Below are 13651 nucleotides of genomic sequence, written 5' to 3' on the forward strand. Positions count from 1 at the left end.
AGGGTATAGTAGTAGTAGTAATAGTAGTAACAGGGTGTAGTAGTAGTAGTAGTAGTAGTAACAGGGTATAGTAGTAGTAGTAATAGTAGTAACAGGGTATAGTAGTAGCAGTAATAGTAGTAACAGGGTATAGTAGTAGTAGTAATAGTAGTAACAGGGTATAGTAGTAGTAGTAGTAGTAGTAACAGGGTATAGTAGTAGTAGTAATAGTAGTAACAGGGTATAGTAGTAGCAGTAATAGTAGTAACAGGGTATAGTAGTAGTAGTAGTAGTAGTAGTAACAGGGTATAGTAGTAGTAGTAATAGTAGTAACAGGGTATAGTAGTAGTAGTAGTAGTAACAGGGTGTAGTAGTAGTAGTAATAGTAGTAACAGGGTATAGTAGTAGTAGTAGTAGTAATAGTAGTAACAGGGTATAGTAGTAGTAGTAGTAGTAGTAGTAATAGTAGTAACAGGGTATAGTAGTAGTAATAGTAGTAACAGGGTATAGTAGTAGTAGTAATAGTAGTAACAGGGTGTAGTAGTAGTAGTAGTAATAGTAGTAACAGGGTATAGTAGTAGCAGTAATAGTAGTAACAGGGTGTAGTAGTAGTAGTAGTAATAGTAGTAACAGGGTATAGTAGTAGCAGTAATAGTAGTAACAGGGTGTAGTAGTAGTAATAGTAGTAACAGGGTATAGTAGTAGTAGTAATAGTAGTAACAGGGTATAGTAGTAGTAGTAGTAGTAGTAGTAGTAGTAGTAGTAGTAGTAATAGTAGTAACAGGGTATAGTAGTAGTAGCAGTAATAGTAGTAACAGGGTATAGTAGTAGTAGTAGTAATATTAGTAACAGGGTATAGTAGTAATAGTAGTAAAATGGTATAGTAGTAGTAGTAGTATTAGTAGTAACAGGGTATAGTAGTAGTAGTAATAGTAGTAACAGGGTATAGTAACAGGGTATAGTAGTAGTAGTAATAGTAGTAACAGGGTATAGTAATAATAGTAATAGTAGTAACAGGGTATAGTAGTAGTAGTAGTAGTAGTAGTAACAGGGTATAGTAGTAGTAGTAGTAGTAGTAGTAGTAGTAGTAACAGGGTATAGTAGTAGTAGCAGTAATAGTAGTAACAGGGTATAGTAGTAGTAGTAGTAATAGTAGTAACAGGGTATAGTAGTAGTAGTAGTAATAGTAGTAACAGGGTGTAGTAGTAGTAGTAATAGTAGTAACAGGGTGTAATAGTAGTAGTAATAGTAGTAACAGGGTATAGTAGTAGTAGTAGCAGTAATAGTAGTAACAGGGTATAGTAGTAGTAGTAATAGTAGTAACAGGGTATAGTAGTAGTAGTAATAGTAGTAACAGGGTATAGTAGTAGTAGTAGTAGTAGTAATAGTAGTAACAGGGTATAGTAGTAGTAGTAGCAGTAATAGTAGTAACAGGGTATAGTAATAGTAGTAACAGGGTATAGTAGTAGTAGTAGTAGTAATATTAGTAACAGGGTATAGTAGTAGTAGTAATAGTAGTAACATGGTATAGTAGTAGTAGTAGTAATAGTAGTAACAGGGTATAGTAGTAGTAGCAGTAATAGTAGTAACAGGGTATAGTAGTAGTAGTAGTAATAGTAGTAACAGGGTATAGTAGTAGTAGCAGTAATAGTAGTAACAGGGTATAGTAGTAGTAATAGTAGTAACAGGGTATAGTAGTAGTAGTAGTAGTAATAGTAGTAACAGGGTATAGTAGTAGTAGTAGTAATAGTAGTAACAGGGTATAGTAGTAGTAGTAATAGTAGTAACAGGGTATAGTAGTAGTAATAGTAGTAACAGGGTATAGTAGTAGTAGTAGTAGTAATAGTAGTAACAGGGTATAGTAGTAGTAGTAGTAATAGTAGTAACAGGGTATAGTAGGAGTAGTAGTAATAGTAGTAACAGGGTGTAGTAGTAGTAGTAATAGTAGTAACAGGGTATAGTAGTAGTAACAGGGTATAGTAGTAGTAGTAATATTAGTAACATGGTATAGTAGTAGTAGTAATAGTAGTAACAGGGTATAGTAGTAGTAGTAGTAATAGTAGTAACATGGTATAGTAGTAGTAGTAATAGTAGTAACAGGGTATAGTAGTAGTAACAGGGTGTAGTAGTAATATTAGTAACAGGGTATAGTAGTAGTAGTAGTAATAGTAGTAACAGGGTGTAGTAGTAATAGTAGTAACAGGGTATAGTAGTAGTAGTAGTAGTAATAGTAGTAACAGGGTATAGTAGGAGACTCATGGGCGGCGCACAATTGGCCCAGCGTCGTCCAGGGTAGGGGAGGGAATGGCCGGCAGGGATGTAGCTCAGTTGATAGAGCATGGCGTTTGCAACGCCAGGGTTGTGGGTTCGATTCCTCTAACTGTAAGTCGCTCTGGATAAGAGCGTCTGCTAAATGACTAAAATGTAAATGTAGTAGTAGTAATAGTAGTAACAGGGTATAGTAGTAGTAGTAGTAATAGTAGTAACATGGTATAGTAGTAGTAGTAATAGTAATAGTAGTAACAGGGTATAGTAGTAGTAACAGGGTATAGTAGTAGTAGTAATAGTAGTAACAGGGTGTAGTAGTAGTAATAGTAGTAACAGGGTATAGTAGTAGTAGGTATAGTAGTAACAGGGTATAGTAGTAGCAGTAATAGTAGTAACAGGGTATAGTAGTAGTAGTAGTAGTAGTAGTAGTAACAGGGTATAGTAGTAGTAGTAATAGTAGTAACAGGGTATAGTAGTAGTAGTAATAGTAGTAACAGGGTATAGTAGTAGTAATAGTAGTAACAGGGTGTAGTAGTAGTAGTAATAGTAGTAACAGGGTATAGTAGTAGTAATAGTAGTAACAGGGTGTAGTAGTAGTAGTAGTAGTAACATGGTACAGTAGTAGTAGTAATAGTAGTAACAGGGTATAGTAGTAGTAGTAATAGTAGTAACAGGGTGTAGTAGTAGTAGTAGTAGTAACAGGGTATAGTAGTAACAGGGTATAGTAGTAGTAGTAATAGTAACAGAGTAGTAGTAGTAATAGTAGTAACAGGGTATAGTAGTTGTAGTAATAGTAGTAACAGGGTATGTAGTAGTAGTAATAGTAGTAACAGGGTGTAGTAGTAGTAACAGGGTATAGTAGTAGTAGTAATAGTAGTAACAGGGTATAGTATTAGTAGTAGTAATATTAGTAACAGGGTGTAGTAGTAGTAGTAGTAGTAGTAACAGGGTATAGTAGTAGTAGTAGTAATAGTAGTAACAGGGTATAGTAGTAGTAGTAGTAGTAGTAATATTAGTAACATGGTATAGTAGTAGTAGTAGTAACAGGGTATAGTAGTAGTAGTAGTAATAGTAGTAACAGGGTGTAGTAGTAGTAATAGTAGTAACAGGGTATAGTAGTAGTAGGAATAGTAGTAACAGGGTATAGTAGTAGCAGTAATAGTAGTAACAGGGTATAGTAGTAGTAGTAATAGTAGTAACAGGGTATAGTAGTAGTAGTAATAGTAGTAACATGGTATAGTAGTAGTAGTAGTAGTAGTAGTAGTAGTAGTAGTAGTAGTAGTAGTAGTAACAGGGTATAGTAATAGTAGTAACAGGGTGTAGTAGTAGTAGTAATAGTAGTAACAGGGTATAGTAGTAGTAGTAGTAATAGTAGTAACAGGGTATAGTAGTAGTAGTAATAGTAGTAACAGGGTATAGTAGTAGTAGTAGTAATAGTAGTAACATGGTATAGTAGTAGTAGTAATAGTAATAGTAGTAACAGGGTATAGTAGTAGTAACAGGGTATAGTAGTAGTAGTAATAGTAGTAACAGGGTGTAGTAGTAGTAATAGTAGTAACAGGGTATAGTAGTAGTAGGTATAGTAGTAACAGGGTATAGTAGTAGCAGTAATAGTAGTAACAGGGTATAGTAGTAGTAGTAGTAGTAGTAGTAGTAACAGGGTATAGTAGTAGTAGTAATAGTAGTAACAGGGTATAGTAGTAGTAGTAATAGTAGTAACAGGGTGTAGTAGTAGTAATAGTAGTAACAGGGTGTAGTAGTAGTAGTAGTAGTAACATGGTATAGTAGTAGTAGTAATAGTAGTAACAGGGTGTAGTAGTAGTAGTAACAGGGTATAGTAGTAGTAATAGTAGTAACAGGGTATAGTAGTAGTAGTAATAGTAACAGAGTAGTAGTAGTAATAGTAGTAACAGGGTATAGTAGTTGTAGTAATAGTAGTAACAGGGTATAGTAGTAGTAGTAATAGTAGTAACAGGGTGTAGTAGTAGTAACAGGGTATAGTAGTAGTAGTAATAGTAGTAACAGGGTATAGTAGTAGTAGTAGTAGTAGTAGTAACAGGGTATAGTAGTAGTAGTAATAGTAGTAACAGGGTATAGTAGTAGTAGTAGTAGTAATATTAGTAACATGGTATAGTAGTAGTAGTAGTAGTAGTAACAGGGTATAGTAGTAGTAGTAGTAGTAATATTAGTAACAGGGTGTAGTAGTAGTAGTAGTAGTAACAGGGTATAGTAGTAGTAGTAGTAGTAGTAGTAACAGGGTATAGTAGTAGTAGTAGTAATAGTAGTAACAGGGTATAGTAGTAGTAGGAATAGTAGTAACAGGGTATAGTAGTAGCAGTAATAGTAGTAACAGGGTATAGTAGTAGTAGTAATAGTAGTAACAGGGTATAGTAGTAGTAGTAATAGTAGTAACAGGGTATAGTAGTAGTAGTAATAGTAGTAACATGGTATAGTAGTAGTAGTAGTAGTAGTAATAGTAGTAACAGGGTATAGTAGTAGTAGTAATAGTAGTAACAGGGTATAGTAGTAGTAGTAATAGTAGTAACAGGGTATAGTAGTAGTAGTAGTAGTAGTAGTAACAGGGTATAGTAGTAGTAGTAGTAGTAATAGTAGTAACAGGGTGTAGTAGTAGTAGTAGTAGTAACAGGGTATAGTAGTAGTAGTAATAGTAACAGGGTATAGTAGTAGTAGTAATAGTAGTAACAGGGTATAGTAGTAGTAGTAGTAGTAATAGTAGTAACAGGGTATAGTAGTAGTAGTAATAGTAGTAACAGGGTATAGTAGTAGTAGTAATAGTAGTAACAGGGTATAGTAGTAGTAGTAATAGTAGTAACAGGGTATAGTAGTAATAGTAGTAACAGGGTATAGTAGTAGTAGTAGTAGTAGTAGTAACAGGGTATAGTAGTAGTAGTAGTAATAGTAGTAACAGGGTGTAGTAGTAGTAGTAGTAGTAACAGGGTATAGTAGTAGTAGTAATAGTAGTAACAGGGTATAGTAGTAGTAGTAGTAGTAATAGTAGTAACAGGGTATAGTAGTAGTAGTAATAGTAGTAACAGGGTATAGTGGTAGTAGTAGTAGTAGTAACAGGGTATAGTAGTAGTAGTAGTAATAGTAGTAACAGGGTATAGTAGTAGTAGTAATAGTAGTAACAGGGTGTAGTAGTAGTAATAGTAGTAACAGGGTATACTAGTAGTAGGTATAGTAGTAACAGGGTATAGTAGTAGCAGTAATAGTAGTAACAGGGTGTAGTAGTAGTAGTAGTAGTAGTAGTAACAGGGTATAGTAGTAGTAGTAATATTAGTAACAGGGTATAGTAGTAGTAGTAGTAATAGTAGTAACATGGTATAGTAGTAGTAGTAGTAGTAACAGGGTGTAGTTGTAGTAGTAATAGTAGTAACAGGGTATAGTAGTAGTAGGTATAGTAGTAGCAGTAATAGTAGTAACAGGGTATAGTAGTAGTAGTAATAGTAGTAACATGGTATAGTAGTAGTAGGAATAGTAGTAACAGGGTGTAGTAGTAGTAGTAATAGTAGTAACAGGGTGTAGTAGTAGTAGTAACAGGGTATAGTAGTAGCAGTAATAGTAGTAACAGGGTATAGTAGTTGTAGTAGTAATAGTAGTAACAGGGTATAGTAGTAGAAGTAATAGTAGTAACAGGGTATAGTAGTAATAGTAGTAACATGGTATAGTAGTAGTAGTAGTAATAGTAGTAACAGGGTATAGTAGTAGTAGTAGTAGTAATAGTAGTAACAGGGTGTAGTAGTAGTAGTAGTAGTAGTAGTAGTAACAGGGTATAGTAGTAGTAGTAATAGTAGTAACAGGGTATAGTAGTAGTAGGTATAGTAGTAACAGGGTATAGTAGTAGCAGTAATAGTAGTAACAGGGTATAGTAGTAGTAGTAGTAGTAGTAGTAGTAGTAGTAACAGGGTATAGTAGTAGTAGTAATAGTAGTAACAGGGTATAGTAGTAGTAGTAGTAATAGTAGTAACATGGTATAGTAGTAGTAGTAACAGGGTGTAGTTGTAGTAGTAATAGTAGTAACAGGGTATAGTAGTAGTAGTAATAGTAGTAGTAACAGGGTATAGTAGTAGTAGTAATAGTAGTAACAGGGTATAGTAGTAGTAGTAGTAATAGTAGTAACAGGGTATAGTAGTAGTAGTAATAGTAGTAACAGGGTGTAGTAGTAGTAGTAGTAGTAATAGGGTATAGTAGTAGTAGTAATAGTAGTAACAGGGTATAGTAGTAGTAGTAATAGTAGTAACAGGGTATAGTAGTAGTAGTAGTAGTAACAAGGTATAGTAGTAGTAGTAATAGTAGTAACGGGGTATAGTAGTAGTAGTAGTAATAGTAGTAACAGGGTATAGTAGTAATAGTAATAACAGGGTATAGTAGTAGTAATAGTAGTAACAGGGTATAGTAGTAATAGTAGTAACAGGGTGTAGTAGTAGTAATAGTAGTAACAGGGTGTAGTAGTAGTAATAGTAGTAACAGGGTATAGTAGTAGTAGGAATAGTAGTAACAGGGTATAGTAGCAGCAGTAATAGTAGTAACAGGGTATAGTAGTAGTAGTAGTAGTAGTAGTAGTAACAGGGTATAGTAGTAGTAGTAGTAACAGGGTATAGTAGTAGTAGTAATAGTATTAACATGGTGTAGTAGTAGTAGTAGTAGTAGTAGTAACAGGGTATAGTAGTAGTAGTAATATTAGTAACAGGGTATAGTAGTAGTAGTAGTAATAGTAGTAACAGGGTGTAGTAGTAGTAGTAGTAGTAGTAACAGGGTATAGTAGTAGTATTAATATTAGTAACAGGGTATAGTAGTAGTAGTAATAGTAGTAACAGGGTATAGTAGTAACAGGGTATAGTAGTAGTAGTAGTAGTAGTAGTAGTAACAGGGTATAGTAGTAGTAGTAATAGTAGTAACAGGGTATAGTAGTAGTAGTAATAGTAGTAACAGGGTATAGTAGTAGTAGTAGTAATAGTAGTAACAGGGTATAGTAGTAGTAGTAGTAGTAGTAACAGGGTATAGTAGTAGTAGTAATAGTAGTAACAGGGTATAGTAGTAGTAGTAATAGTAGTAACAGGGTATAGTAGTAGTAGTAGTAATAGTAGTAACAGGGTATAGTAGTAGTAGTAGTAGTAGTAACAGGGTATAGTAGTAGTAGTAATAGTAGTAACAGGGTATAGTAGTAGTAGTAGTAATAGTAGTAACAGGGTATAGTAGTAGTAGTAGTAGTAGTAACAGGGTATAGTAGTATTAGTAATATTAGTAACAGGGTATAGTAGTAGTAGTAATATTAGTAACAGGGTATAGTAGTAGTAGTAGTAATAGTAGTAACATGGTGTAGTAGTAGTAGTAGTAGTAGTAACAGGGTATAGTAGTAGTAGTAATATTAGTAACAGGGTATAGTAGTAGTAGTAATAGTAGTAACAGGGTATAGTAGTAGTAGTAGTAATAGTAGTAACAGGGTATAGTAGTAGTAGTAGTAGTAGTAACAGGGTATAGTAGTAGTAGTAATAGTAGTAACAGGGTGTAGTAGTAGTAGTATTAGTAGTAACAGAGTATAGTAGTAGTAGTAGTAATAGTAGTAACAGAGTATAGTAGTAGTAGTAGTAATATGTTATAGTAGTAGTAGTAATAGTAGTAACAGGGTGTAGTAGTAGTAGTAATAGTAGTAACAGGGTATATTAGTAGTAGTAATAGTAGTAACAGGGTGTAGTAGTAGTAGTAGTAGTAGTAGTAGTAGTAACAGGGTATAGTAGTAGTAGTAGTAATAGTAGTAACAGGGTGTAGTAGTAGTAGTAATAGTAGTAACAGGGTGTAGTAGTAGTAGTAATAGTAGTAACAGGGTATAGTAGTAGTAGTAGTAGTAATAGTAGTAACAGGGTGTAGTAGTAGTAATATTAGTAACAGGGTATAGTAGTAGTAGTAATAGTAGTAACAGGGTATAGTAGTAGTAGTAGTAATAGTAGTAACAGGGTATAGTAGTAGTAGTAGTAGTAGTAGTAACAGGGTATAGTAGTAGTAGTAATAGTAGTAACAGGGTGTAGTAGTAGTAGTATTAGTAGTAACAGAGTATAGTAGTAGTAGTAGTAATAGTAGTAACATGGTGTAGTAGTAGTAGTAATAGTAGTAACAGGTTATAGTAGTAGTAGTAATAGTAGTAACAGGGTGTAGTAGTAGTAGTAGTAATAGTTGTAACATGGTATATTAGTAGTAGTAATAGTAGTAACAGGGTGTAGTAGTAGTAGTAGTAGTAGTAACAGGGTATAGTAGTAGCAGTAATAGTAGTAACAGGGTATATTAGTAGTAGTAATAGTAGTAACAGGGTATAGTAGTAGTAGTAGTAATAGTAGTAACATGGTATAGTAGTAGTAGTAGTAATAGTAGTAACAGGGTGTAGTAGTAGTAATAGTAGTAACAGGGTATAGTAGTAGTAGCAGTAATAGTAGTAACAGGGTATAGTAGTAGTAGTAGTAGTAGTAACAGGGTATAGTAGTAGTAGCAGTAATAGTAGTAACAGGGTATAGTAGTAGTAGTAGTAATAGTAGTAACAGGGTATAGTAGTAGTAGTAATAGTAGTAACAGGGTATAGTAGTTGTAGTAGTAATAGTAGTAACAGGGTATAGTAGTAGTAGTAGTAATAATAGTAGTAACAGGGTATAGTAGTAGTAGTAGTAGTAATAGTAGTAACATGGTATAGTAGTAGTAGTAGTAGTAGTAACAGGGTATAGTAGTAGTAGTAATAGTAGTAACAGGGTATAGTAGTAGTAGTAATAGTAGTAACAGGGTATAGTAGTAGTAGTAGTAATAGTAGTAACAGGGTATAGTAGTAGTAGTAATAGTAGTAACAGGGTATAGTAGTAGTAGTAGTAGTAGTAGTAATAGTAGTAACATGGTGTAGTAGTAGTAGTAGTAGTAATAGTAGTAACAGGGTATAGTAGTAGCAGTTATACACAGCAGGTGTAAATATATGTGTCATGACAGTTTTATGGTCATATTATGACAGGTTATGACTGTATCATAAGGTGTTATGACACTGGGTGTCAAGTAATGCGTTACCTAGTAGTGTGTATAGATACAGTATATAGGGTATGTACCTTTGAGGCAGACCCAATAGGTCTTCCACTTCCTCCTGGTGGCTGACTCCACCTTCTTGTTCTTCTTGTGAACCAGGAAGTTCTTGACGGCCAGACGGCCCGCCTTCCTCACGGTTCCTTGGGCAACGCTGAGCAGGGGATCTGATTGGTAGGCTGAGCTCATGATGCTCTGTTCGTCGCTCAGTGCTGACCCCGCCTCCTCCAGACTCTCTGTCTGACATGAGCTCATCTCCAACTCCTGATCATAAGAACATTACATTCAAATCAATAAAGCTTTATTGTCCCAGAACGAACAGCAAATTGTTTGTAGCATAAACTACTGAATCACAGACTAAATGAAAAGAGTATAGCAAACACAGGTATGAGGGGGATGACAATCATTTCATAGATTCAATGTACAGCACTTTTCCATCAGGTGCTCAAGGCATTGTACAATGTATAAAGAAAGCTGTCTCATCCACTGTTAGCTTGCCCCCTGGTCCAAATAAGGTTTAGAAACACGTGTGTAGCATGATGACGATCATAATTACGGATCACTACATTTATAAAGCACTTTTCAACCAGGTGCTCAAAGCTCTTAACTTTGTGCAGGTATGGAGGGTTAAGTATTTTCCTTCCAGTGTGTACAAGCCTCAGCATCCCACCTGTCTGAAGTTCTCATAGACACCCTGGACCCCCTCACTGGGCGCTCCCCCACTGCTGCTTCCGCTGTCGCTGCCAGCGAACATGCTCCGCCCTGCCGCCGAGCACACGGAGAAGGACATAGACATGGTCTTATAGCGTCGGGACTGATGCTCCGCCCCCTCCGCCGTCACCCCGTCGATGCCACTGTCCTCATACTCACTGCCCTCTCCGGCCGTCACATCCTGGACACACACACACACAGGTGGGACACACACACACACACACACACACACAGGTAGAGGTGAAGACTGTGCAAGGGGTGTGTAGTCTCTCACTAGCGACTGTACTCCTAGAGTGCCTGTGTGGTCTGTTTCCTGCATGGTGTTGCAGTACCTGTATGGTCTGTGCCCTGCGGCCCTGCATGGCGTTACAGGTGGCAGCCTGGTGGTTGGTCAGGCCCTCGGACAGGCAGTGTGAGCGTCGGCAGGGCAGAGTGAACGCTCCGTACGAGTTCCCGTCCTCCTCCGACGGAGACAGCATCTTATCGTCCTCTCCCTCCCGGGCGGCGCGTTTAGCGTCGTAGTGCCACTTAGCGTAGCGCGCCGCGGGCCGGCGGGTCGGGGTCTTCGGAACTCCGTACAGCTGGTCCAGGGAGTTGGCCCGGCCTGCTGCGTCCACACCCTCCACGCCCTCTGGGGACACGAGCCCCATCAGGCCTTCACAATCAGGGAAGTCCCTGTCGTCTGCCTCCTCGGTGTCGATGATATCCTCTGTGCTGAAAAAGAGAGAGAGAGAGAGAGAGAGAGAGAGAGAGAGAGAGAGGAGAATACTTTATTAATCCATACAAGATGGAAGAATTGGATTTGAACTGACAACCCTCCAGTTGGCTGTTTATCTACATTTACATTTGAGTCATTTAGCATATCCAGAGTGACTTACAGTTAGTGCATTCGTCTTAAGGTAGCTAGGTGTGACAACCACATATCACAGTCATAGCATATCACAGTCATTCTCTAACCTGGTGAGGTGTTCCTGGCTGAGGTCTGTCTTCTCTAACCTGGTGAGGTCTTCCTGGCTGAGGTCTGACTTCTCTAACCTGGTGAGGTGTTCCTGGCTGAGGTCTGACTTCTCTAACCTGGTGAGGTGTTCCTGGCTGAGGTCTGACTTCTCTAACCTGGTGAGGTGTTCCTGGCTGAGGTCTGACTTCTCTAACCTGGTGAGGTGTTCCTGGCTGAGGTCTGACTTCTCTAACCTGGTGAGGTGTTCCTGGCTGAGGTCTGACTTCTCTAACCTGGTGACGTGTTCCTGGCTGAGGTCTGACTTCTCTAACCTGGTGAGGTGTTCCTGGCTGAGGTCTGACTTCTCTAACCTGGTGAGGTCTTCCTGGCTGAGGTCTGACTTCTCTAACCTGGTGAGGTGTTCCTGGCTGAGGTCTGACTTCTCTAACCTGGTGAGGTGTTCCTGGCTGAGGTCTGACTTCTCTAACCTGGTGAGGTGTTCCTGGCTGAGGTCTGACTTCTCTAACCTGGTGAGGTGTTCCTGGCTGAGGTCTGACTTCTCTAACCTGGTGAGGTGTTCCTGGCTGAGGTCTGACTTCTCTAACCTGGTGAGGTGTTCCTGGCTGAGGTCTGACTTCTCTAACCTGGTGAGGTGTTCCTGGCTGAGGTCTGACTTCTCTAACCTGGTGAGGTGTTCCTGGCTGAGGTCTGACTTCTCTAACCTGGTGAGGTGTTCCTGGCTGAGGTCTGACTTCTCTAACCTGGTGAGGTGTTCCTGGCTGAGGTCTGACTTCTCTAACCTGGTGAGGTGTTCCTGGCTGAGGTCTGACTTCTCTAACCTGGTGAGGTGTTCCTGGCTGAGGTCTGACTTCTCTAACCTGGTGAGGTGTTCCTGGCTGAGGTCTGACTTCTCTAACCTGGTGAGGTGTTCCTGGCTGAGGTCTGACTTCTCTAACCTGGTGAGGTGTTCCTGGCTGAGGTCTGACTTCTCTAACCTGGTGAGGTGTTCCTGGCTGAGGTCTGACTTCTCTAACCTGGTGAGGTGTTCCTGGCTGAGGTCTGTCTTCTCTAACCTGGTGAGGTGTTCCTGGCTGAGGTCTGTCTTCTCTAACCTGGTGAGGTGTTCCTGGCTTAGGTCTGACAGACTGAACTCCAGACTGTCTTCTCTCCACATGTCAGCTGATTTGGACCTCTTCTTCTTGAAGCTGACCCCCTCCCTGGGTTCCCTGGGTCCATCTCTGGTCTTCTGGAGGTAGGTCACCTCCCCAGTGTTACTGTACAGGCCTAGTCCTCTGTCCTGGGGCCCCTGGGGTCTAGCCCCTGGTGATGCTGCGTCTAGCTGGGGCCCTACAGAGGGGTTGTCCAGCTGGGGCCCTACAGAGGGGTTCTCCAGGTGAGTATGGAAGGAGACGGGCCGGAGGTTCATGGCCATGCGGTCCACCCAGATAGGGGAAAAGTCTGACAGGACATTGGTCTGGTTGAAGGGCTCCAGGGCGTTGTCCGCTAGAGACTGGGGGATACTAGGGGTGCTGCTGGAGCGCGTGGAGGTCTCAGAGTTACGGTGCTCTACTTTGCCCTGAGAGGTGTGGCGGTCGTGGGAGCGGCGGGTGGAACCGGAGCTGGACTGGTGCTTGTTGGAGATGCGGAGGGAGCGAGACGTGTGCTTGCGGGACAGGTGGCCATGTTGGGTACCGTAGAAGGTATGGTCGCTGTTCTGGCTCTCTACGTTGCCCATGGTTCACAGTCTGAAACAGGAAGCACAGGTAACATCACAGATAAACAACTAATGATGTTACAGAGATAGAACAATGTGTGTCAAAACCACAACATTTTAATTATAGAGAAATCTCAAAAGTAACACAATATGCCCTGGATAAAATAACATAACTGACATTCATAAAACGTTTTTACTTGCTAACAACTTCGATCATGTATTAGTTAACCAACCTGCAGTCAGGCGTTGACCTCACTGGCATGTTGAGATTCACCATCAGGCTGTCTACTCCAATCACAGAGAAAGAATGGTAGATGCCGCTGATATGTACTCCAAAGATCTGGAGGAGAGAGAAACAGAAAACCTGGTCAGTTATAATAATATGCCATTTAGCAGACGCTTTTATCCAAAGCGACTTACAGTCATGTGTGCATACATTTTTACGTATGGGTGGTCCTCGGGGATCGAACCCACTACCCTGGCGTTACAAGCGCTGTGCTCTACCAGCTGAGCTACAGAGGACCACAGTAGAACTAAAAACTGCCTTGGTTTTACTGTGCTGCACACTGTTACAATAGTCTTTCTGGAGGAACAATAGCTTTACAAGAGGAGGGAGTCTGCCTGCTGGGAATCAATTGCAGGCATTTTATTGTTAAAGTTCCACATATTTAATTTCCCAATCAGTGAATATGGCAGTGACTGAGACCACACAGAAATGGGGTTGTGAGAATAATGAACAATGAATCAGTACAGCCAACAGTTTACTACGACCTGATAATCACCACTTACTAGCTTACTACAACCATATGGGGCATTATACTGTTACTACTTGGACTGGTTTACTGGGCTATGAAATATGTTGAAGTGTGGTTGCCACCGGTTACAACAAGACCTAATAAACTGTAGGAAGTGTCCCATTAGCACTTCTGAAACATTGTACCACACATTGTACCACACACACACACACACTC

At 39.2% G+C, this 13651-nt stretch overlaps 1 protein-coding gene across 1 annotated transcript in view; it reads right to left on the bottom strand.

Annotated features, from left to right (window-relative positions):
* Nucleotides 1-12701, bottom strand: part of LOC311113930 (rho guanine nucleotide exchange factor TIAM1-like) — a gene marked incomplete at both ends in the record, with an annotated part of 32981 nt that extends 20280 nt beyond the window's left edge. Inside the window, 4 exons of the mRNA XM_084189204.1 lie at nt 9345-9582; nt 9989-10210; nt 10362-10743; nt 12079-12701. Of these exons, the coding sequence (XP_084045330.1) occupies nt 9345-9582; nt 9989-10210; nt 10362-10743; nt 12079-12701 (1465 nt within the window). The remainder of the gene's footprint in view (nt 1-9344; nt 9583-9988; nt 10211-10361; nt 10744-12078) is intronic.
* Between the last annotated feature and the right edge of the window lie 950 nt (nt 12702-13651).

This window comes from Coregonus lavaretus, assembly GCF_964263955.1.
Source record: "Coregonus lavaretus genome assembly, contig: HAP1_SCAFFOLD_5168, whole genome shotgun sequence".
Classification (NCBI taxonomy): Eukaryota; Metazoa; Chordata; class Actinopteri; order Salmoniformes; family Salmonidae; genus Coregonus; species Coregonus lavaretus.